The sequence below is a fragment of the Scyliorhinus canicula genome, chromosome 11, assembly GCF_902713615.1.
Source record: "Scyliorhinus canicula chromosome 11, sScyCan1.1, whole genome shotgun sequence".
Lineage (NCBI taxonomy): Eukaryota > Metazoa > Chordata > Chondrichthyes > Carcharhiniformes > Scyliorhinidae > Scyliorhinus > Scyliorhinus canicula.
Genome location: NC_052156.1, coordinates 11,724,937 through 11,749,677, shown reverse-complemented (window position 1 = coordinate 11,749,677; position 24,741 = coordinate 11,724,937). Strand labels below are relative to the sequence as shown.

Below are 24,741 nucleotides of genomic sequence, written 5' to 3'. Positions count from 1 at the left end.
GTATTTTTGGCTGGTTAAATATTTCACTAAGCGCATTGCACTTCAGATATTTCCCAATCCCTAGCCCTTTTTATAGGATGAAATATCTCCTTGCAATTACAAAAAAAATAGACAAAGTAATTTAGCTGCACATAAATCAGAAATAAACTTCCGAAAAAAAGCCAAGCGTCTTGTCTTCCTCCACATCTACTAAGCATTTCTCACTTTTTCTGTTTTTCTCTCTCCTTTGCATGGAACTATGTTTCATACCTAACTCTGCAATGTGACTTCAGATTTTCTCTTGAATTTCCGTTGTTGGTCCACAGTTTGCAGCCATTACAACCAGCAATAAGGATCAGGATAGTTTTTTCTGCCTTGGCTAACTTGAGGAAATTGTGACATCAGGAGAAGGATGAGGCAGATTCTTTGCAGTCATCTACTCTTTGAGTAAAGCAGGATTATGGCGCTTTGAATTTAGGTTTGGGCCGGTCAAACAGTAAAAGATCAGCTTGGAGATTTGATACGCAGTCCCAGAATTTGATTCCACCCTTTTTTAAAAATATATATCTTTATTGCAAACTTTGCAATAAACCTCACAAACACATAAAAAACACTCAAATACAATACAAACAGCATAACATTTTTGTTTTAACAAACTAACAGTATATAACCCCGAGACCCCCTAGTTTCCACCCCCCCCCCCCCCCCCCCCCAAAGCTGCTGTGGGGGCGATGAATGGCTTCCAGCTGGAGTAGAATTCTTATTCCGACCCTCTGATGGCATACTTCACCTTTTCCAATCTTAGCAATTCAGCCGAGTCCCCTAACGATGCCGAGACCCTAGGTGGCACCGCTGACCTCCAAACTGGGCTTGTCGCCGGACTATCAAAGAGGCGAAGGCCAGGACATCGGCCTCTTCAAGAAGCACCGGCAAGTCCGACACCCCAGAAATTGCCACCAGTGGACACGACTCCAGCCTAACTCCAACAATGTCCAATGTGGTCTCAAAGAACGAAACCCGGAACTCAACCAATTTTGGGCAGGACCAAAGCATGTGTGAGTGGTTGGCCGGCCCCTTCGACACATTTCACACCTGTCGTCTACGCCGGGGTAGAACCCACTCATGCGCGTTCTAGTCAGATGTGCCCAATGGACTACTTTAAACTGCATCAGTCTCAGCTTAGTGCAAGGGGGGTCGACTTCACCCTATACAAAATCTCACTCCAAATTGGCGACAATAATGACATCCCCCCCTCGCAATCTAAAATGCTGCCTAAATTGGTTCCAGATTCTTACTTGCCACCACTACCGGGCTCGTTGTGAATCTGGCTAGAGAGAACAGGAGAAGGGCAGTAACCAGCACCCATAGGCACGACCCTACGCAGGAGGCCTCCTCCATCCTGCATTCTGGCTCCTCAAACCACCGTCGCGCCTTCCCAATGTTCGCCGCCCAGTAATGGAACATTAGATTTGGCATCGCCAGCCCTCCTGAGCTCCGTGCCCTCTGCACGAAGACTCCTGGGAGTCTTACCCGTCCACACAAAGGCAGAGATTAACGAAAAAATATTTGAGGAGATAGATCGGGAGAGACTGGAACACAAATAAGAATCTCGGCAGAATGTTCATTTTAATCGTCTGCATTCTGCCCGCCAAGGAAAGCAGGAGGGCATCTCACCTCGTCAAGTCCGCTTTGACCCCCTCTACCAGATTGGCCAATTCAATTTATGCAACAGGGCTCAGTCATGAGCCACCTGAATCCTGAGGGATCTAAACTTCGTCTTGGCCAGTTTGAGCCAGAAGCGTTCCCAAATCTGCCCTCCTTCACAGGGAGTTTTCCAGGAAAACTTCTCTCTTGCTCACATTCAATTTGTACCCTGAGAAGGATCCAAACTTCCACAACAGCTCCATTATCTTTCCCACACTAGGTAGAGGGTCAGAAATATACAAAAACACATCGTTCCCATAAAGGGACACACTATGCTCCTTGCCCCCTCTCTCAATACCGCTCCATCCATTCGCGACCACGGCGTGATGGCCAAAGCTTCAATTGCCAGCACCAACAACGGGGACAATGGCAATCCCCGCCTTTTGCCCCTGTACAGCTGGAAATTCCCTGAGCTCACTGCGATAGTGCAGACACGCACCGTGGGAACACACTATAACAGTCTCACCAAGTAGATAAATGTTTGCCCAAACCCAAATCTTCCAAGAACCTCAAACAAGACCAATAGGTGCCAGCTGGCAAGACAGATCATGGGCGCCCCAGTCACATCCACATGTCCTCTACCCATTGAGGAGCTCGAACGGTGCTTTCGGGACAAGCTCTTGAAGCCCAATAATAAGGTGAATCTGAGCAAATTCGCCACCTACAAAGGCAGTGCTGATAAGGGGGAGCTGATGAGACCAATTGAAGGAGAGGAGGTAACAAAAGCGATCAAGCGTGGATGAAAAAAGCGCGCCCGGCGCGGATGGCATGACTCTGTCTGACATCCAGGACATACATGATGAGGATGATACACGGCTTCCTCTCCCATTCCACCCAATCAAAAGCCTTCTCTGCATCCTTGGAGATGATTATTTCAGATACTTTCCCTTAGATGGGGAGATGACCACATTCAAACGTTGCCTGATATCGGCCGACAACTTGTTCTTTTCTTTGTTCTTTGACAACTGTCAGTCCTTGACAGACCCAGTCTGGTCCTCAGAGATCAACTCTGTCAGACAACCCTCCAGACGCTTTGCCAGAACCATGGCTAATAACTTTGCATCGGTATTCACTAACTAGATAGGCCTGTAAGACCCATACTCCACCTTTGTCCTTCTTTGGGATCAGAGAGATTAACACCTGCAGCAACATTGATACTTCTGCCTCTAAAGGGACAATCCTGTCGCTCTGGTCCAAGGCCGCCTTCTCCACCTCATGCCCTGCGACTCCAATCACCATTTTACCCTTCCCATCGCCACATAAAGGGGACCTGCTGCAACTTCAATTGCCTTGACAGGTCTTCCCTCATCGCCTGTCTAGCTTCTGGAATTCTTCATTGATGTATTCCATTAGTAACTGGGAGGGCGTCGACAACACAGTGAGGTCGCCATGTTCTCTTTCACTCCGTCACCAGGGCCCTCTGAATCTGGAGCAGGGGGTTTATTCGATTTTTGTGTCACGTTATATCCCGCAGACATCCCACGCCAGAGGAGAAACCAACCTGCTTCAATTATTTCAGCTTTCTTCCCAGCCCCACGCTAGTTTACTGGGTAAAGAGGGCCAAAAAACCCAAGTCTCCAAGCGGGAGCCACCTGTGTGCGACCGCTGCCCTCGGCTGCCATCAGAAGTCGGAATCTCCCATTAAAGGGACCAGCTAGAAAGCGATAGCGCAAGAATAGTCAGCAGCTCATACGATCATTGCAATCCATGTGTGATTTCAGAACGGGGGAATATAATGCCAAGTCTCACCATCCTTCACTTTATTGTTTTCCGCACTACCTGTCACTGCCCCCCCCCCCCCCCCCCCCCCCCCCCCCCCCCCCCCCCCCCCCCCCATTCCCCAAGCTCTCCTGGCACCAGGGCAGAATCTGCTCAGTGACATGAGTACGGTGTCATTCAAAATTGTCATACAATAAAAATAATTTTTATTTTCTTGATATATGTATATATATTTATTGAGATATATATATATCCAGTACACATTGGAAGACAAAGGAGAAAGAGAGTGTTTAACACTCCAATTAAATAAATAACACTACCAATCCTCGCCAAATGAGAATTAGCTTTTTAATTTTCAAGAAGTCATTTTTAATAGTCCACTTTTTATTAGAAAATCTATATTGCTGTTTCACATCAAGTTCCACTTCTGAATGCTCAATGATGGTTAAACATTTATTTAAATAAACATTTGCTAAGGTACAGGATGTGCTGATTTTTATCATGCTGAATATGCAGGGGATTGAGAATATATCCCTGAAATAGCTGCAATTATATTATTTTTGGAGCTGACACTGCTGATCCCGTTCCAGTAGCCTCTGGTGCGAGCAGTACAGCTTGCCAAACAAAATTTCTCGAAAGCTTTATTATTAACCTTTCAGTTGAATGGCACTGACCATGTTGGGCAGTGAGCCTGGCCACAGAACACTTCACTTCCAACAAAGGAGAGCAGGTTTTATGGGAGTAGCAAAGATCAAAGTGGAAAGCAACAACTTGCATTTATATATTGCCTTCAATGTGGAAGGTATCATAAGACAATTTATAGGAGTGCTATCAAACGGAATTTGACATCAAATCAGATCAGGAGAACTCAGAGGATTAAAGCTTTGTCAAAAAGGCAGGTTTCAATGAAAGTTAAAAGATTTTTAAAAATTTGACATTGAGCCACATGAGATGTTTGGATAGATGATCAAAAGGCTTGGTCACGGGTAGGTTTGTGGAGCATTGTACAGGAGGGGAGGCAGGTAGAAAAGACAGAGGGGTTCAGAGAGGGAATTCCAGAGCTCGGGGCCTAAGCAGCCCAAAGTGTGGGTGTCTATGATATTGGGAATGTTTTAGGAATTAAGGAATACCACAAGTCTAACCTTGTAAAGAAAAGTTGCCCCGGAACAAACAGACCCTGTTTTGGTAATGGCGAAATGAGATAATTTGCTTATATTGTTCACAATCATGCATACGGCCATGCAAAGGTAAGGTAGAGGATAAAGTTTTGTGCAAAGTAATCTGATGTTACTCTGGCTCGTGGTTTGAAGGACATTGTGATTCTGCCAATGGGTGCTTGCGTTTAGCAGGCGTGGCTGCAATTATGGGCAGGATTTGCCACCAGCCTTTCCTGCCGGCAGTGTCGTCCTGTCCCACTGAAGGTGACGACTCCACGCCCCACGGCGGATTCTCCGGCAGCGGGATGAGTGAGCCACGTAAAACGCTGTGGACATCAGCGGGACCAGAAGATCACGCCGCCGGTCGATCCTGAGTCACCTTAGCCATTGGAAGACACGTCAGGGGGAGGATGGAAAATCCAGCCACGTATCTATTTCTCTTGCTTGCCGTCCGGAAGATCCGTGCAGCAAATATAGTTTACCAGCATTGCAACTCGGGAGCAATGGAACAACCCGGACCTGTATAGAATCAGGAAGCTGTTCCACCCACCCTGCCCATGCCAAGCCGGTGAAAGAGCTATCCAGTCGGCCTCCATCTCCCCGCCAATACCCTTGCATAGGTTATTATTAAATTTACTCGCACCACCCTTTCTGGCAGTCCATTCCAGATCACAGCTGGCTGCATAAAATAACTTCTTCTTTCCATTCCCTTTGCTCAAAGCATTCAGCACTCAAGTTCAATCAGTTAAATCTCAATAACTGAGATTTAAACTTACTGATTTGGCCCCATTGGCAGCCCTCGGTCTTTTTCCGAATTCTCAACCCCACAGGAAATAAAAAATTTAGACAAGACATGAAAACCAAATCATGCAGCTGTATTTAATTTACTAAATTAAACTAAAAGTTTACACTCTTGACCTGCCGCAACATTTGAGTTTGAAAGCTGCCTCGATGGCTGACCATTTGCACCGATGATCATGATGTGATAATAATAATCTTTATCATTGTCTCAAGTAGGCTTACATTAGAACTTGAAGTTACTGTGAAAATCCCCTAGTCGCCACACTCCGGCACCTGTTCGGGTACACTGAGGAAGAATTCAGAATGTCCAAACTACCTAACAGCACGTCTTTCGGGACTTGTGGGAGGAAACCGGAGCACCCGGAGGAAACCCACGCAAACACGAGAACGTGCAGACAGTGACCCAAGACGGGAATCGAACCTGGGACCTGGCACTGTGAAGCAGCAGTGCCAACCATTGTACTACCGTGCACGTTTTATTTTCACTGCAAACTCTCACTGAGCCTGTGTTCATGCCAGGAACCCAAGGAGATCAATTAAATCACTCAATTTTCTTGTTTCGCCACATGCACAGCAGAGGAACAGCACCAGGTTTTGTGAGGTGCTGAAAATCTCTGAAGAGCTGCGGGAGTCACGCAAGCAGCCATTGACAAAAGATGAAGCTTGCTAAAAACACAATTAGTTGGCAGTGTGCAAGTAATGTTTATGTCCTCCATTAATACAGACATCAGGTACAAAAGCGAGGAGCAAATGATAAACCTTTATACCTCAGCTGGAGAGTTGCACAGTGTACACAGTAACACAGTGGTTAGCAATGTTGCTACACAGCACCAGGGTCCCAGGTTCTATTTCCGCTCAGGCCACTGTCGGTGCAGAGTCTGCACGTTCTCCCCATGTCTGCATGGGTTTCCTCCGGGTGCACCGATTTCCTCCCACAACTCTCGAAATACGTGCTTGTTGGGTGAATTGGACATTCTGAATTCTCCCTTAATGTACCCGAACAGGCGCCGGAATGTGGTGACTAGGGGCTTTTCGCAGTAACTTCATTGCAGTGTTAATGTAAGCCTACTTGTGTCAATAATAAAGATGATTATTATGATTATTGCATCTAGCTTGTATACGCCATTTCAGAAAGGATGTGGAGACTTCAGAAAGACTACCAGGGTTGAGAAACCTCATCTATTTGGAAGGTCCAGAGAAACAGATTATTTTTCTTAGGGAAGAGCAGGCTGAGGGAGATTTAATAGATGTATTCAACACCAAAGGATTTTGACAGAGTACAAAAGAACAAAGAAACGTACAGCACAGGAACAGGCCCTTCGGCCCGCCATGCCTGTGCCGACCATGCTGCCCGTCTAAACTAAAATCTTCTACACTTCCAGGGTCCGTATCCCTCTATTCCCATCCTATTCATTTGTCAAGATGTCTCTTAAACATCATTATCATCCCTGCTTCCACCACCTCCTCCAGCAGCAAGTCCCAGGCACCCGCTACCCTCTGTGTAAAAAAACGTGCCTCGTACATCTCCTCTAAACCTTGCCCCTCTCACCTTAAACATATCCTTCCTAGTAATTGACCCCTCTACCCTGGGAAAAACCCTCTGACTATCCACTCTGTCTATGCCCCTCATCATTTTGCAGACCTATATCAGGTCGCCCCTCAACCTCCGTTGTTCCAGTGAGAACAAACCGAGTTTATTCAACGGGAAGAAACTGTTTCCCCTGGCAGGAAGGATCAGTAACCAGGGAACACATTTAAGGTGATTGCCAAGAGAATCAGAAGTGAGATAGAGGGAATTTTTCTTCTGCATTAAGCTGCCATGATCCAGAATGCACTGCTTGAAAGGAGAGGTGAAATCTGAATCAATAGTGTTACGGTCCCAGCTGATGTTATAACTGGATGGGAATATCCCAGAAACAAACCCTGGCTCAAAATACCTTAATTTGTTTTGCTACAATGTGGAGGAACAGAGTCACAAGACCGCTAATTAGTTTTAATAGCATAAAAAAAATTATTAAATGTGAAACAATAGGATTATAACACATTGCGACTGCTTCCCCTCCCTTATCTCAACAATCCGACACAGGTTTTAGGATTAACATAGATTGCAAAGTATATCTTAACCTACAATGTTCTCACTAACTTAATGTCCCTTTTAAGCACACAAGATGACTGTGAGCAAATGCACTCTCCGCTCTGACCGCAAGTGAATGTTTGCGGATGCCTCCTCCGAGTTCCCCAGATGATTGTCATGTGAGAGTTTCCAAACTCCACTCCCAGAAACACGCTTTGTAATCTGCTCTCATAACGATGCTTTCTCTTGGCGGTCTACATTCAAAAAAATCCAACCCAGGCTTTACAAATTACTCCCTTAATCCAAGCTTCACAGCCAATCCAGTGCAGGATTTTGCACCAGCTCCTTTAGGATTTCTTTGGCCGGGATTCTCCGATGCCAGTGCGTCCCACTACCGCTGTCGGCGAGGGTGGAGAATTTGGCGCTCAGCCAAATCTCCCATTCCCTGCAGCATGACCGGAGAATCTCGCTGGCATGGAGAGACAGGGAATCCCTTAAATCGACCTTTGTTTTCCGAACAATAGTAACCTTCAAAAGAGAATACTGGATAAATACTTGGAAGGGAAGTATCTGCAGGGTTTTGGGGAAAAAGATGGAGAGTGGGGGAAATTGCTTACTTCTTTCAAAGAGCTGGCATGACATGGCCAAATGGTTCCCCCGCTGTGATGTATCTTTCTGTGGTACTATGAGACGGTAAAGGGGAAATTTGAAAGAAGTGCTGAAAATGATGAGGGTTTTCAATAGAGTAGATAGGGAGAAACCGTTTCCACCAACAGGGGAGTCAGTCACCAGAGAATGCAAATTTAAGACAGCTGGCAAAGTGCCAGAGGTGAGATTTTTTTTTTTTACACAGGCAAGTAGTTATGATCTGGAATACACTGCCTGAAAAGCAGGTTCAAAATGAAATTGGATAGACACTTGATGAGGAAAATATACAGAGTGAAGAAAAGGGGCAGCGGAATGGGATTAGCTCTTTCGACAAATCAACGCGATAGGCTGAATTACTCCTCCTCTGTTATATATGAGCCGGGATTCTCTGGAGCTGCCAGCCAGCGGCGGGAATCACCATGGCCCAGTGAATCGGGCGTTGGGCAAAAAACTGGTTTCATAGTTGCAAGCCTCGCGGACGCCCCACCAGCTTCAACCGAGTCCCAGGCGGCCCAAAGGAGGTTCCCACCCGTACCTGCGGAATCATACAAATAGGTCATCGTCCCTAATTTGAGTCTCAATTACGGCAGGACACCCAAGTCTCCTGCCTCCTGGCATCTTCTAGCCCCTCCCCAGCCAGGTGTCCCACTGGCCTGAATTGGTGCAAGTTCTGACAGGCCAACTGACTGACCCACATTCCAGGAAAGACACCTGACCTGAGGCCCCAAGCCCAGCTTAAGCGCCCCCGAAACCCCACCCCTCATGAAGGACAGCCTGGAGGTAAGTGTCGGGAGGGTACTCACCCCCTCGGAGTGCAAGGTGCCAGGTTGGCACTGCCAAGGGGTGGGGCCTGAAGGACGGTACTCTGTGGGGAGAGACTGGAGGGAGGTGAGTGGAGGGGGGGGGGAGTTGGAGGGTCAGACTGGAGGTGTGGGGCTATATGGATGCGGGAAGTACTGCAGCAGCATTCTGACATCGGGGAACCCTTTATCTCTGAGGAGCAGGACCTCACAGAGATTAGGCCCTGACCTTCTCGGGTCCAGCGAAAACCCCAATCCTCTTTTAAAAATTTACTACGTGCCATTGAACGGCACAAAAATCCCGATCTTGGTAAAACAAAATTCGAAGCGCTATTGCGTGGCACGTCAGGTCAGTCCTAGCGCCAGCCGGAATCACTCCAGTGTTCCCGCTGGCGGGAGCACTCAGCCTTCAATTGGCAAAATCACGCCCATGATTTTATGTTTTGCATTTAGTATTGGAAATCCTCCATATAAATCAGTGGAGGTACATCATTGGTAAGCAACAATACTCAGTCCCCTGTCTAACCCCACCCCCAAGCACTGGAATACCTCTTGCTAAATCTCAAAAGAGCTTCCAGTCAGTTTACCTCCCATCCCCTTGATCATTGGCTTGTTTTAAGAACAACAAAATACTTCAGTAACAGTTTGATTAGTCTTGAACTTGTTCAAGGGAAGTCCCAGGTAATTCCTTAACTTTCCCAAGTGTGGTGCCCATTAAATTGCTAACATTTGGATGATCTATCCCTGCCAACACCATCACCACCACACGGTTTTTCACAAACTTTCCATTTAACTACAAAGGTGGCCTCACTGAGCTCTTTGAAACAACGGGATTGCGAGAACGTTTCCCCAAAGACTTTCCCAGCAGCCAACTTCACTCAAATGAACCAGTATTAAAGTTAAGAAAAAAATATCAAGTTAAACTGAATTGTCACACTGACTATGCGGAAATGAGGACCATCCAGCTGTTTGGAAAACTGGAGAACACATTCTTAAATAGTACACCTGGAAACGTAAAAAAACAGGAAGTCAATAAAATCTTTTAACTCGTAAACCATTTAAAGTTTTTATTTAACAAAAACACGTGGAATTGGAAATCAAAGAATCCACAATAAGTAATTTTAAAGCTAACATAGGAATCATAGAATCTCTACAGTGCAGAAGGAGGCCATTCGGCCCGTCGAGTCTGTACCGGCCTCTGCTCCCGATAGAGCACTTAGCCCCATGACCCCACCTAACAATTAGGCAATATTAACACGGCCAATCCACCTAACCTGAACATCTTTGGACTGTGGGAGGAAACCGGAGCATCAGGAAGCAACACACGTAGACACGGGGAGAACGTGCAAACTCCATGCAGTCACCAGCGGCAGGATTCTCCCGCAATCGGTGGGATGGCCCGACGCCAGTGGCAAGAACGGCGCGAACCACTCCGTGGTTAGGCCAACGGCGGAGGGGTTGGCGCTGCACCAACCGGCGTCGAAGGGCCACCGTGGTCCCACGCGTGCGCAGAACCGCCGGCGTGTTCTTGCACATGCGCAGGGGGATTCCTCTCGGCGCCGGCCATGGCGGAGCCGTACAGAGGACGGCGCGGAAGGGAGGAGTGCCCCCACGGCACAGACCTGCCCGCAGATTGGTGGGCCCCAATCGCGGGTCAGGCCACCGTGAGGGCCCCCCTCCCGGGGTTGGATCCCCCCCCCCCCCCCCCCCGAATAGTCCACTGGCCTTCCTGCCAGGTCCCGCCGTGTGGGACCATGTCCATTTCACGCTAGCGGGACTGGCCAAGAACTGACGGCCGCTCTGCCCATCGGGGCCCGGAGAATTACCGGGGGGGGGGGGGGGGCGCTGTCAACGGCCCCCAACCGGCGCGGTGTAAACCCCGCCCGAAAGCCGGAGAATATGGCAGTCGGAGCGGCGGGGCAGGATTCATGCCGCCCCCCCCCCCCCCGGATTCTCCGACCCAGCGGGGGATCGGATAATCCAGCCCCAGAAGTCATAAACGGACCCGGGGCATTGGCACTGTGATGTAGAGGTGCTGACCACTGTGTCACCATGCTGTCCCATAATTGCCACGGATTTTTTTTTTAAAGCCTCCAAATTTTATAATATGAGGCAGGGCTCACAATTGTAACACCCCCACCCCTCCATCCTCGCTGATTGTGGGGTGGGTGGGGGGGGGAGGAATCAAGGGACATTGCATTCTGCAAATTGCAGTGCTGAACGTATTGCCACTTTCTCCGTCCACCTGCTCTCATTTTGCTCGGGGTCTTGAGAACAGGAACCACAGCTCACTGTCTGATTCAGCCCCACTGCCACAGTAACATATGCAAGTCAGAACCCTATGATATCCAACTATCGGCAGGTTGTTAATTAGCCGCAATCCACCAGGGACCGTAGGCATCTCTCTATTAGAGAAATTGGTTATATAGCTTGAGGGGCACTTCTCCACATAAAGCAAGGAAACAAGTCTCCTGTCGACCTCAGCCAGAACAGGAATTGAACCCACACCGTTGCTATTATTTTGAACCGTGTGCTAGTTATCGAGCCAAATGAGCTGACCAGCTGCCTTTTATGCAAAGGAAACTGCAGCAATTCTCAAGGTACCCAATAAGAGTGTTGATAGGGTAGGATGGCCTAAACAGTGGCCCTTAAATTTACAACATTGGCCCAGAAAATATGCTTCTGTGGCCGCCAGGCAGTAGAATGCTAACAGTCTGTTTCTGGTAGTTTTTTGTCCTCTTTTTTTAAAATCTAACTTGGAGGAGCTACCAGATTCCTCCCCCCCCCCCCCCCCCCCTCCCACCCCGCCACACACACACACACAGTTCCTTGGTTTTGCAGCTCACAGTGGGGTGGGTGGGTCCGGGTGGGTGGGGGTGGGTCCCCCCCATTGCATCTGTGTGCCGTTTGCTGAAAGTTGATATCTACCATGCCATCTTAATATTCTAAAAGTTAATGTGTTTAATTACATTCAGCCTTAAGGAGAGGGCAGTGAGGCAAAAAAATAATGCTTTTTAATGCATGGGTCCTTTTCATTTCTTTATTAACATTCATGGTGTTTTGCTTGTTTTTGGACGTGATTCTTTGTTTCTGCTCAACTGTGCCAAATGTTTCTTTTATAAAAACAAGCCAAGCAGAAAATTTATTGACATTCAGGTCCATTAACTGTTACAGAGATTTCTATTTAAAACAAAGCTTCCTAGATCTAGTCATCCAGGATTTATTAATGTGTAATGCTGACCAACTTCGATGCCTAGTAATGTTATGCTTGGATGAGGGATTGCTGTTGATTGTGTGCACTTTGCAACCTTTAAGCTTCATTCTTTCTGCGGCGAGTGTGTGAAAGCAATAGCAAACATTCTACTGTAGTGCAACCGTTTCTCTTTCCTGTTAATGTGTACCGTCGCAACATGCTGTCAGTCCACTCTGATCGCTGGGGCCCAGAAATGAACTGCCAATATTCTAAATGCCCAGCATAAATCACGGGGGAAATCGGTATTCTTGGATTAAGATTATTAACTCAAAAGTATTAATGTTTGCATTAAGGCAAAACCTTAAAATGGAGAATAAGTTAATTCAGGCAATAGGAATTGTGCAGCTGATTAGGGCAGCGATGAATCCAGTCCGTTTGCCGCTGTTCTACCATTGTAGATTTCATGGAAAATAAACAGAGGAAAAGAGCAAACTCGGGAAAGTTTTATTAAATTGTGTTTCTTCCCCCCCCCCCCAGAGGATGCTGATTCTTTCTTGCTTAGAATTCCAGAGGCACTGTCAGTCCTACCGAAGCTTGTCTGAGCTGCCTAGAACCTAAACAGTGGTGGATGGAATTCAACCTTGAGAGCATCGCAGATGAGGCAGATTGTGCCCCCATCCAAAATCCATGTGTGCACGAGTTTATTAAACAATTCCTTTTCCGTCTTCCCTCCAGTCCAGTGGATTTGAGGCCAGTTGACACTTCCGCTGAGATCAGCTAACCTGGCCCAGATTTGAGAATGGACTCGTTCACCTGGTTCATTCCGACACCAGCCAAAAAATACTTTCACTGCCGAGCACCATGCTCTCTGCAGTAACTCTTTGAGTTTGCACAAACTATGTCCTCTGTGACTGTAATGGTGGTGAATCATTCCTGTCCATCTCCTGCATTTTTCCATGGTGTTCAGTACTGTTGATTATGATACCGTCCTTCTCCACCCGCTCTGCTCCCACTGTCCAGCTCCACGGGACTTCCTTTGCATGGTTCCTCCTATCCAAATGCAGCCAGAGGATCTCAACACTGGCTTCAATTTCCTCCCTTACACCATCAACTCCAGGATCTTCAAAGCATCCATCCTTGGTCCCATTTGATTACTTACCAGCAAGCTGCCCCATTGAGAGATCATCCGCAAGTACAATGATGGTACCCAACTCCATTTTCCACCACTTCCTTCAACCTCTTCACTGACCCCACGCTATCAGATTGCTTGCCCTGAATGAGACATAAATTCCACCAAATTTAAAATCAGGGGAAACAAAACCCTCATCTTTGAACCTCAGCACGTGGTGGAGCCCTGAACCGCACAGTCATGATAGCCTCAGACTTGTTTTCCACTTCCTGCTGACCTGGCTGATTTAAGCTGGACTGCTCCACGGGTAGTATGTGCTTTTAATGGGAAAAATCTGTACGGGTTTCAGCATCCAATTGCTATTCACTGACCCCCTTTTATAATATTCGGCCGTTTGTTTGTGACACAGCCCAACCACTGTTCAGATAGGATTCTCAGGTGCTGTTCCTCCTGTTTTTCAATGGTTGTGCGGTGTCTAAGTAAATGGAAAACAGAATTCTTTCACCGAATCTTAGTCACTCTGCTCCCCATTCCCACCCCATGTATAATTGGCAACGGGTGAGTAGGAAGTTAATGCCATTAAGCGGATCCAAATACAAAACTAGACACCAATCCTTTTCTTGACAACAGGTTTATTTAAATAATGTCTGCCTACTACTCCCAATGTCCCAGCAGTCTGCTTTTATACTCTTGTGAGTCGAAACAATAAACAGGTGGACAGATTAGCAAAGCACGTTAAAGTGACAGCTCTTTAAAGGGACACTATAACAAAAGACAAAAAGTGTAAAGGAAACTTATTGAATCAAAACAAACGTGGTTTTGGGGGCTGATTAAGCACTCAAGCCCCTGCGGTACCCGCCAGTCACAGAAGGCCTCAAGTGTAGTCTCACTTTCTACTGTTTTGAGTAGACCTGTAACTTCCAAAGAGGTACGGGTTAGGTGGATTGGCCATGATCAATTGCCCCTTAGTGTCCAGGAATGTGCAGGTTAGGTTATGGAGTTACGGAGATAGGGTGCGGTGGACGGGTGATTGGACATGGGTAGAGTGCTCTTTTGAGGGGTCGGTGCAGACTCATTAGGTCGAATGGCCTCCTTCTGCACTGTAAGGATTCTAATTAATTTACTAAAATAACAGATGAACAGATCAAATTAAACAAACAGATCCTTAAAGGGGAAATTATAACAGAAAATAAACTTTTTGAAATAAACCTTATTAAATCAAATTGAAGTTTCGTTTTGGGGCCCAATTATGCACTCTAGCCCCTGTAGTGCTGTCATGTGAGAGTACCTTTAAGAAATGGGTGTTTATCAGTGATGTCAGAGTGTGGGTGGAGCTGGGCTGTCTGTCTGCTTTTACTTTCGCTTTAGGCTGTCTGCCACAGAGTGTGTTTAGTTTTGTTTTAGACTTGGCGATGCAGTCACAGCAAGACGGTGTATTAGTCTCTCTCTCTGCAATCTAAAGACTGTCTACAGATCCTTTGGTGATTTAAAACTAATACCTGTTTCTGTAGAGAAGTTAAACCTGATGTCTTTCTGTAAAAAGGGTTCTTTTTTATCTTATGGATGTTGCAAGGAAAGATTAAGAGTTACTTCTAGAGTACTGTATTCTTTGGGGGATTTATTGGTGTTGATAGTTGTTAAGATGTTTACTGTGGGTTTATATAGTGTCAACTGGTTTCATAAATAAACATTGTTTTAATTTAAAAGTACTGTATATCTCTGTTGCATCCCACCTGTAGGGTAGGCCCGTGTGCTCCCCATAAACACAATCTATTAAAAGTTGTGGGTCAGGTGAACTCCATGATACACTTTGGGGTTCTCTAAACCCTGGCCCATAACCGTGCCCATCAGTCACAGAAGGCTGAGATCCTCTTGCTGCATTTGGATAGTGTTCAATTCTGGTTGCCACACTACCAGAAGGATGTGGCGGCTTTAGAGAGGGTGCAGAGAAGATTTACCAGGATGTTGACTCGTATGGAGGGCATTAGCTATGAGGAGAGGTTGAATAAACTTGAAACGAAAGGGAAAATGCTGGAAAATCTCAACAAGTCTGGCAGCATCTGTAGGGAGAGAAAAGAGCTAACGTTTCGAGTCCGATGACTCTTTGTCAAAGCTTGAATAAACTTGGTTTGTTCTCACTGGAACGAAGGAGGGGCGACCTGATAGAGGCCCACAACATTATGAGGGGCATAGAGAGAGTGGGTTTGGTGGGGCGGCACAGTAGTAAGCACTGCTGCCTCACCATGCCATTGACCAAGGTTCAATTTCAGATTTGGGCGACGGTCTGTGTGGAGTTTGCATGTTCTCCCTCTGTCTGCGTAGGTTTCCTCTGGGTGCTCCCCTTTCTTCCCCAGTCCGAAGATGTGCCACGGTGGCTACGGGGATAGGGTCGGTGTGTGGCCTAGGTCGAGTGCTCTTTCGGTGGGTTGGTGCAGATTCGATGGGCCAAATGGCCTCCTTCTGCACTGTAGGGATTTTATGATTCCCCTTGAGTTCTGAGGCCAATATTAAATCCTTAATCAAACTTACTAAACCAAGTTAAAGCCCAACAGGTTTGTTTGGAATCCCTAGCTTTCGGAGCACAGCTCCTTCGTCAGGACTCACCTGAGGAAGGAGCAGTGCTCCGAAAGGAAGTGATTCCAAACAAACCTGTTGAACTTTAACCTGGATTTGTAAGACTTCTTACTGAGCCCACCCCAGTCCAACACCGGCATCTCCACATCAAACTTACTAAAAACAGAGAAAAGCAGCATTCTGCAGATGCTGGAAATCTGAAATAAAAGCAAATGTTGCTGGAAATAATCAGCCGGCCAGGCAGCATCTATGGAGAGAAAGAGGGATAATGTTTCAGGTTGAGATTACCTTTCATTAGACCAGGTTTCTTGCCCTGATACATTAACTCTGCTTCTGTCCACAGTTGCTGTCTGACCTGCTGAGTATTTCCAGCATTTTTTGCTTTTCTATTACTGTAAACAACTCTTTGCTGTTTGTGGGAGCTTGCTGTGCATAAATCGATTACAATATTTCCTATCACATAACAGTGATTATACTTCAAAAGATTTTCTTTGGCTGTAAAGTCATTCGGGATATCCCGAGGTGGTGAAATGAAATGAAAATGAAAACCGCTTATTGTCACAAGTAGGCTTCAAATGAAGTTATTGTGAAAAGCCCTTGGTTGCCACATTCCGGCACCTGTTCGGGGAGGCTCCAGAACCCTGCCTGCCCCGACCTAGTCGTAATTTTCGGCCAGGCGGGCAGGGCCTGTTCATGCCCAATTAAGGCCCTAAAGTGGCCACTTCCCTTCAGGCCTGGTAACCTCTGGATCTCTCCCCAACCCCTTGCGACCTCCCCGGCTTCTCAACCCTACCCACGACCCCGGCCTTTTACCTTTCCTCCGGTTCCCAGCATTTAGTTCCAGAGGGGTAGCTGTCATGTTGCCGTTTCTGGCCAGCCTCTAAATTCTGGCCTTGGGATTAGCTTGCAAATCAGTCATGAACTCACTGGATGGCACGACAGGCTTGAGGGGCTAAATGTTCCTATATCCCATTCAGCAACCTTCTTCTTTGCTGCAGCAAGATTTTCCTCGAGGTGGATCCCAGACATCCAGAGATGATACAAAATTGGCTTCAGGAACGTGCCAGCCTGCGGCTCACCTACAGGGCTACCCACTGGGACATCTGCGGAAGGTGAGTATCAGCGGTTTCGATAACTTAACATACGTGAAAGTTAAAATCCACAATCCAGTACATCACCAAGTGTATAAAGAGTCAGAGAGATGAAGATGTATATCAAGAGCCATTAAGTAGATGATGCAAAGTTTAAGTTTTAAAAGCATTTGAAGGATGTGAATAGTTATGATTTTGGTAGAACCAGTCACACTTTTTTTCAGTGAGAAGTCTTACACCAGGCTAAAGTCCAAGAGATTTGTTTGGAATCACTAGCTTTCGGAGTGCAGCTCCTTCATCAGGTGACTCACCAGATGAAGGAGCTGTGCTCCGAAAGCTAGCGATTCCAAACAAACCTGCTGGACTTTAACCTGGTTTTGTAAGACTTCCGACTGTGCCCACCTCAGTCCAACGCCGGCATCTCCTCATCATGACTGTTTTTTTTAGAATCCAGTAACCCAGGTATTTACTGAAAGAATAAAGTTACAAGGTTCACTGTTTTAAAAAATGGTAAATTTATTACACAAAAATCAAAGAACATTAATACTTACAACTACACTATATATTATATACTCAGTTATGTTAAAGATGTTAAAAATACAGTTATGTATACCTTGAACCAAACTTCTCAACTCAAGTTTCCTCCTATGCCTACTTGAACCCCCAAAACCCAAGTCAGATAGTTGTCAAAAATTGGAAGGTTAACCGCTTGGCCTGAGTACTGTTTCAAACCTTCGTATAAGGATTGAGATTTTTCAGGCCTTCCGCTTGCCTCCGGCAAGGTGTCTCTTCAAACCTCCTCCACGATTGTATACTCTCCAATCAACACAGGTGTTGCTCGCGCCTTAAGAACAGTACAGCCCAGGAACAGGCCCTTCAGCCCTCCAAGCCTGCGCCGATCACGTGTCCTATCTCGACCAACCGCCTATATCCTTCTATACCCAGTCCATTCATGTGTCTATCTAGATAAGTCTTAAAGGTCGCTAACGCATCTGCCTCAACCACCTCGCTTCCTCCGAGCCAGCCTGGCCCTGGTACCATGCTCACCCCCTAGTCTCTGCACTTGCTGGCTTACTGATTCCCACTCCCCTGCCGCATTAGTTTAACCTCTCTTGCCTCCGGAATAAATCTCCTGGTTTCAATGTTGTTTAACTCTGGAATCTTGTTTTTCCAAACTCACTCACTCTCTCTCTCTTCTCAGCTTGGCTATCCCAGAAGTGAAATTCACTGTTAGTAAGGTCCTTCAGTTAACTAGGTTTTTACAAACTGTGTTAACCAACACACAATTTCAACTCAATCCTGCTGGAAATAGATTTTCCTTTCAGCCAGCTAGTTCTGAACAAAATCCAAACTTCTTGAGCACAAAACTGCAACCAGGGACCTCCTCACCCCGACAATTAACTTCTGATTGCATCTTATTTTATCCTATTGTTATCTCCGAGGCAGCTTGGCCACATGATCAGTTGCTGGAAGCACGCTACTTTATTTTTACAATAAATTTTCTTTCGGAGAAACTAGCTCTTAAAAGGGCAATCACCTGAACATAAAATCCAGGTTCCATCCACCCCCCAACCACTCATAAAGGATATGGGGCGGGATTCTCTCAGCCCAGGCTGGGCCGGAGAATCGCCGGCACGCGTGCAAATCGCGTGATGCCGCCCCAACACCAGTCCACCGATTCCCTGGAGAGCTGAGAATTCGCACCGGCGCGGTCGAAAGGGCGCCGGTCGGGGGCCACACTACGGCCCCGCCCCCCCCCCCCCCCCCCCCCCCGCCGATTCTCGGCCCGGGATGGGCCAAGCGGCCGTACAAAAAAACCCGAGTTCCACCGGCGCTGTTCACACCTGGTCTTACCCGGCGGGACCTTGTGGGGGTCTGACCCTGGAGGAGGCCTCCGCTGTGTCCTGGCCCGCGATCGGTGCCTACCGATCGGCGGGCCAGCCTCTCGGGCTGGGGGCCTCTTTTGTTCCACGCCAGCCCCTGTAGCCCTACGCCATGTTGCGTCGGGGCTGGCGCGGAGAAGTGAGCCAACGCGCATGCACAGCAATCACGCCGGTCCCACTGCGCATGCACAGACCTGCAGTGCCCATTTGACGCCGGGATTGGCAGCTGGAGCGGCCTGGGTTGCTCCTGTGCCGTGCTGGTCCCCTGTAGGGGTCAGAATCACTGCTCCTGAGGGCATGTTGACGACGTCGAGAAACGTGACATCAGAGAATCCCGCCCATGGGTTATCACATAGCGAAGAAAAAAATTTAATGTGGAATGGTAGGTTTGGATTAAGAGAAAAACATACAAATTAGACTTTTAAGATCTCAAAAATGGAAGTACAGAGAGAGATGCCTGATTTCCAGTTTACAAGACATTGAAAGCAGCAATTCAAATGGATTAAACCATAATAAAACATACAGGAACACTGGCTTCTTTACTGGATGCCATAGAACATAAAAACGGAGGTGTAATAATAAATGTGCAAAATTATAGTGAGACTGCAGTTGGGGTATTGTGCACCGTATTGGGCTCCACAATAGGGAACAGTTGTTGGGTCAATAAGCAGACGCACATCATCGATTCACAAGGATACAGTCATGAAGAAAGACATTAAAAATTTGGGCTGACTGTCAGCAGGATTTGAGGGGAATTTGAAACAGGTATTTGAAATGATAAAGTGACAGGACGGGGTATATAGAAACAAGCAGTTTTCTGTGAATGAGCAGCTGGGTCAAAAGGGAGCAGCTGTAAGGTTAAATGGAATGACAGCAGGAAAAATGTTTTTCTCCAGAGTTGTGAGATTTACTCCTCCGGGATTGAAACAGCGAGCACATCAGCGTTGAGGATGGGTTCGATGGATGGTTGAAGGATAAAGGGAACAAGGCTGCTGATTACAAAAGCAAAAATCTCCCATTTGTCCACTTCTTCAAAAGATGGAGATAATTCTCCCTCGATGAATACAGCTGTTTAATTATTTGTGTCACTTGGCCGGAAAAACCTGTATTTTTTCTAAAGTCTGACATGTGTTATTTATGGAGTGAAATCTGATCTGAATCATCACAGGGAAGAATCCCTCTGTGCCTGTTTGTGATTTTTCTCATCGGAGACCAGCAATTTCTCCACAAGCAAGGGGAAGCGCAAAGGAAGCTGAGCTCAGAGTCAGGGGTCCCCGTGAGGAAAAACTGTTTCACTTCCGTCAAAATGCTGCACAAACTCCAGGGGCAAGCAAATAGTTTAAAATACGTAGTTTCACTTCCCAAAAAGCCTTATCTAATAATATGCAAATATGCAATGACGTGGATTCTAGGAATGGCTTCAGTCTCAGCCTAGGGTTGCCAACTTCTGCTTGATGTATTCCTGTAAGTTTCATCACGTGGTTTCACGCCTCCAAACACCCCACCTGGCCAAAGCGCAGTTTTATCCCCATCTCCAGCATAACAATAACAGCTTGTGATTCTGACAGCAAAAACCTTCAAAGGAAATTAAAACTAAGTCTAATTCTTTTAATGCCCCAAAGATTTTTACCCCTGGGTGTAGCTTGCTGCAATGTCCACAAGTTGGTCAATCTTTCGTTCTTGGAGATTCCAGGACAATTCCAGAGGGTTGACAACTCTATCTCAAGACAGAGCATGAAGGGTCAGTGGGGAATGAATTCAAGAGTGCATCAGGGAGAGATGGAGCATGCCATCAGCGAACACAAACTCAGAGTAGGCTGGGACTGAAACCGTCTGCCTGCTCCTTTCTTGCACGCGTCTCATTTTCTTCACCCCATCATTGGAGCCAAAACTCCTTCAAAGTCAACATGGGCACTGTGTCTGGACAGCCAACAAGGATCTCCCTCACCGGGTCCTGTTTATTCAACTCTCAAGTTGCCAGCGTCAGAGGAGAGTTCAAAGTAAAGGTTTCAAAGAGATTCTGAAGCTCTCCTTGAAACTCAGTAGTATTGGCATTGATGACTGAGAGGAGCTGACTATCGATCGTTCAGAATGGCGACAACTTATCCCTAGAGCTGCGTCACACTTTGCTTCACAAGGTCCTAATGATGAGGCAGAGTGGCAGCACAGAAGGAAGCTGACCCTCCTCGCTGGATCCCACCAGCTCATGGAACGTCCTGCTCCATGTGCCCAGCGATCTGCGGATTGAGAATCGGCCTGCTCACTCACATGAACGCCCATGCCAGAAAAACACGGTCCCTCGTAGCCATCATCTTCAAATTGAGAGACAGCCAATGACAGTGACCCTGCCTTCAATCCCAATTCCTTCCTAAAGCTCTCCAACTCTCTGTCTCTTCTTTTAAGATGTGGAGATGCCGGCGTTGGACTGGGGTGAGCATAGTAAGAAGTCTTACAGCGCCAGGTTAAAGTCCAACAGGTTTGTTTCAAGTCACTAGCTTTCGAAGCAGTGTCTGCATGGTTTCGCCAATGTACCATGCATGGTAGCATTGTGGATAGCACAATTGCTTCACAGCTCCAGGGTCCCAGGTTCGATTCCCGGCTTGGGTCACTGTCTGTGCGGAGTCTGCACATTCTTCACATGTGTGCTCCGGTTTCTTCCCACAGTCCAAAGATATGCAGGTTAGGTGGATTGGTCATGCTAAATTGCTCTTAGTGTCCAAAATTGCCCTTAGTGTTGGGTGGGGTTACTGGATAATGGGGATAGGGTGGAGGTGTGGACCTTGGGTAGGATGCTCTTTCCAAGAGCCAGTGCAGACTCGATGGGCCGAATGGCTTCCTTCTGCACTGTAAATTCTATGATCTTTCCTGGTGGGTGGTGTTCACACGTGTAATGGTGGTACCCATGTCGATGATCTGGCACATCTTGCAGAGATTGCCATGGCAAACCATTGTTTGCAGCAAACTACCCAGCCTTCAGAACAGTGACCACAACACCATCCAACTCTGCCAATGCAATCTCTGCAAGACATGCCGGATCATCGACTTGACTACCACCATTATAAGTGCGAACACCACCCACCAGGTACACGGTACATACTCGTGCGACTCGGCCAACGGTGTCTACCTCATACACTGCAGGGAAGGATGTCCCGAAGTGTGATACATTGGCGAGACCATGCAGTTGCTGCGACAACGGATGAACGGACATCGCGCAACAATCGCCAGGCAGGAATGTTGCCTTCCAGTTGGGGAACACTTCAGCAGTCAAGGACATTCAGCCTCTGATCTCCGGGTAAGCATTCTCCAAGGCGGCCTTCAGGACGCGCGACAACGCAGAATCACCGAGCAGAAACTGATAGCCAAGTTCCGCACACATGAGTGCGGCCTCAACCGGGACCTGGGATTCATGTCGCATTACATTCATCCCCCACCATCTGGGCTGGGCTTGCAAAATCCTACCAACTCTCCTTACTTGCGACAATTCACACCTCTTTAATGTGGGATTACCAATCTCTCTGGATCTGTAAAGACTTCATTACCTGCAAATGCACGCATTCAAAGTATCGTCTTGCATCTTTGACTTTGTCTATATATATGTTTTTGGAACCTACCTCTTCATTCACCTGAGGAAGGAGCAGTTCTCCGAAAGCTAGTGATTTGAAACAAACCTGTTGGACTTTAACCTGATGTTGTAAGACTTTTTACTGTCTTCCTTTAAGATGCTCCTTAAAACCCAACTCTTTCACCAAGCTTTAGGTCACCTGCTCTTGTATTGCTCAGTGTCAATTTCCATTGGATTGCACTCCTGTGAAACGTCATGGAAGGTTTCCCCAGATTAAAGGGGGCCAGTTTAGCTCAGTGGGCTAGGCAGCTGGGTTGTGATGCAGAACAAGGCTAGCAGCGCGGGTTCAATTCCCGTACCAGCTGAGGTTATTAATGAAGGCCCCGCCTTCTCAACCTTGCCCTTGCCTGAGGTGTGGTGACCTGCAGGTTGCACCACGACCAGTTAGCCCTCCCCCCACAAAGGGGAAAGGAGCCTCTGGTCATTTGGGACCATGGTGACTTTACCTTACATTTAAGAAGCTATATAAATGCAAGTTGTTGTTGAGTGTTAGTTCATTTCGTGTGGTAGAGGAGGACCTGAAGAGGGGGATTATTTATAACTATGTCTCACATCTCTGAAAGATATCAGAACACGTGAAAAATAAGCAGTAGCTAGAATTAATGATGCTTGTGATCTGTTGATAGATCTGATTTTAAATGCCTAAGTTTATTTGTTCCCATTACAGGCCACGTTTCTGTGTACTCCAGAGAAGTTGAACAATTGACGGATCAACCCCTTACCCTTCTTACCTACGTTTAGTAGAAACTGTAAGATTACATCTGCACAGCTTCAGAATTTGTACTTCAGCAGCATACTACACTTGCAGCTTGGAAGGGTAGAGGTCTTCATTGAATCTGTTGCTACGAGCAACCACACACTGAGATCTCTGATGTACACCGCCGCAAATGTCACAATTTCTGCAGTGAATGGATTCAACAATCGGCTGCTGTAACTTTGGCGAAAAATGGCAGGAAGTCAGTTTCTGCATCTATCCAGGATTCACGCTGAAGTAATGTCAGCCAATCGAAAGAGCCCTGTCGCAGGTATTTTTATTAATTTATGAGATGCGTCCGGCGCTGTCCAGCCCAGCATTTATTACCCATTCCTAATTGCCCTTAAGAAGGTAGTGTGAGCTGCCTTCTTGAACCACTGCAGTCCATGTGGTGTAGGTACACCCACAGTGCTGATAGGGAGGGAGTTCCAGGATTTTGACCTGGTGCTTTTGACTGCCAGTTCCCATGATAGCTTTATCAGCCTAATTTTCCATTCATTGAATTGTACAGCACAGAAAGCACAGAATCCATCGTAATTGTGTTAACTCCTTAAAGAGCAATCCAATTGTGTCCCACTCACTGCTTTCTCCGCATAATCCTGTAAACTTGTTATCTTTAAGTACATGTCTAGTTGCCTTTTGAAAGTTGCTATGGAATCTGATTCCAATACCCCTTTTCAGACAGTCCATTCCTCTGCATAAAATATTTCTCCTCATTTCCTTTCTAGTTCTTTGACCAATTGTTTTAAATTTAGGGCCTCTGGCTTTCAACTCACCTGCAAGAGGAAGCAGTTTCTCCCGACTTGCATTATCAAAACTTTTCGGAATTCTAACCCTGAACCATCTCTGCGTTGAGGGAGAAAAATGCCAGAATATCCACTCCAAGGGCGGGATTCTCCGACCCACCGCCGGGTCGGAGAATCGCCTGGTGCCGGCATCAATCCCGCCCCCGCCGTGTCCCGAATTCTCCACCGCCCGAGATTCGGCGGGGGCGGAAATCGCGCCGCGCCAGTCGGCGGGCCTCCCGCGGCGATTCTCTGGCCCGCGATGGGCCGAAGTCCCGCCGCTGACAAGCATCTCCTGCCGGCGGGAATCAAACCACCTACCTGACTGGCGGGCCAGGCAGGCGCGCGGGGCGATCTGACCCCGGGGGGTTCCCCCACGGTGGCCTGGCCCGCGATCGGGGCCCACCGATCGGCGGGCGGGCCTGTGCCGTGGGGGCACTCTTTCTTCCGCCTTCGCCATGGTCTTCACCATGACAGAGGCGGAAGAGACTCCCTCCCCTGCGCATGCGCCGGGATGACGTTAACAGCCGCTGACGCTCCGGCACATGCGCGGACTTACGCCGGCCGGTGAAGTCCTTTCGGCCCCAGCTGGCGTTGTGCCAAAGGCCATTCACGCCAGCCGGTGGAGCGCCAACCACTCCGGCGCAGGCCTAGCCCCTCAATGTGAGGGCTTGGCCCCTAAAGGTGCGGGACTTCCGCACCTTTGGGGCGGCCCGACGCCGGAGTGGTTCACGCCACTCCAGCACACCGGGACCCCCCGCCCCGCCGGGTAGGGGAGAATCCCAGCCCACATCTCTGAAGTCCCTTACCTTTGGTATTATTCCAATA

At 47.5% G+C, this 24,741-nt stretch overlaps 1 protein-coding gene across 9 annotated transcripts in view; it reads left to right on the top strand.

The window, feature by feature from the left end:
• hemk1 (HemK methyltransferase family member 1) overlaps window positions 1-24,113 on the top strand; it is a 128,676-nt gene extending 104,563 nt beyond the window's left edge. For 7 of the 9 annotated variants that reach the window (XM_038812273.1, XM_038812262.1, XM_038812272.1 and 4 more), the window contains 2 exons: window positions 16,777-16,890; window positions 23,042-24,113. In XM_038812273.1, coding sequence (XP_038668201.1) covers window positions 16,777-16,890; window positions 23,042-23,072 — 145 coding nt within the window. In that variant the 3' untranslated portion in view covers window positions 23,073-24,113. The remainder of the gene's footprint in view (window positions 1-16,776; window positions 16,891-23,041) is intronic. The other 2 variants (XR_005462384.1, XM_038812270.1) reach the window with 2 other exon arrangements.
• The last annotated feature ends 628 nt before the right edge of the window (window positions 24,114-24,741 follow it).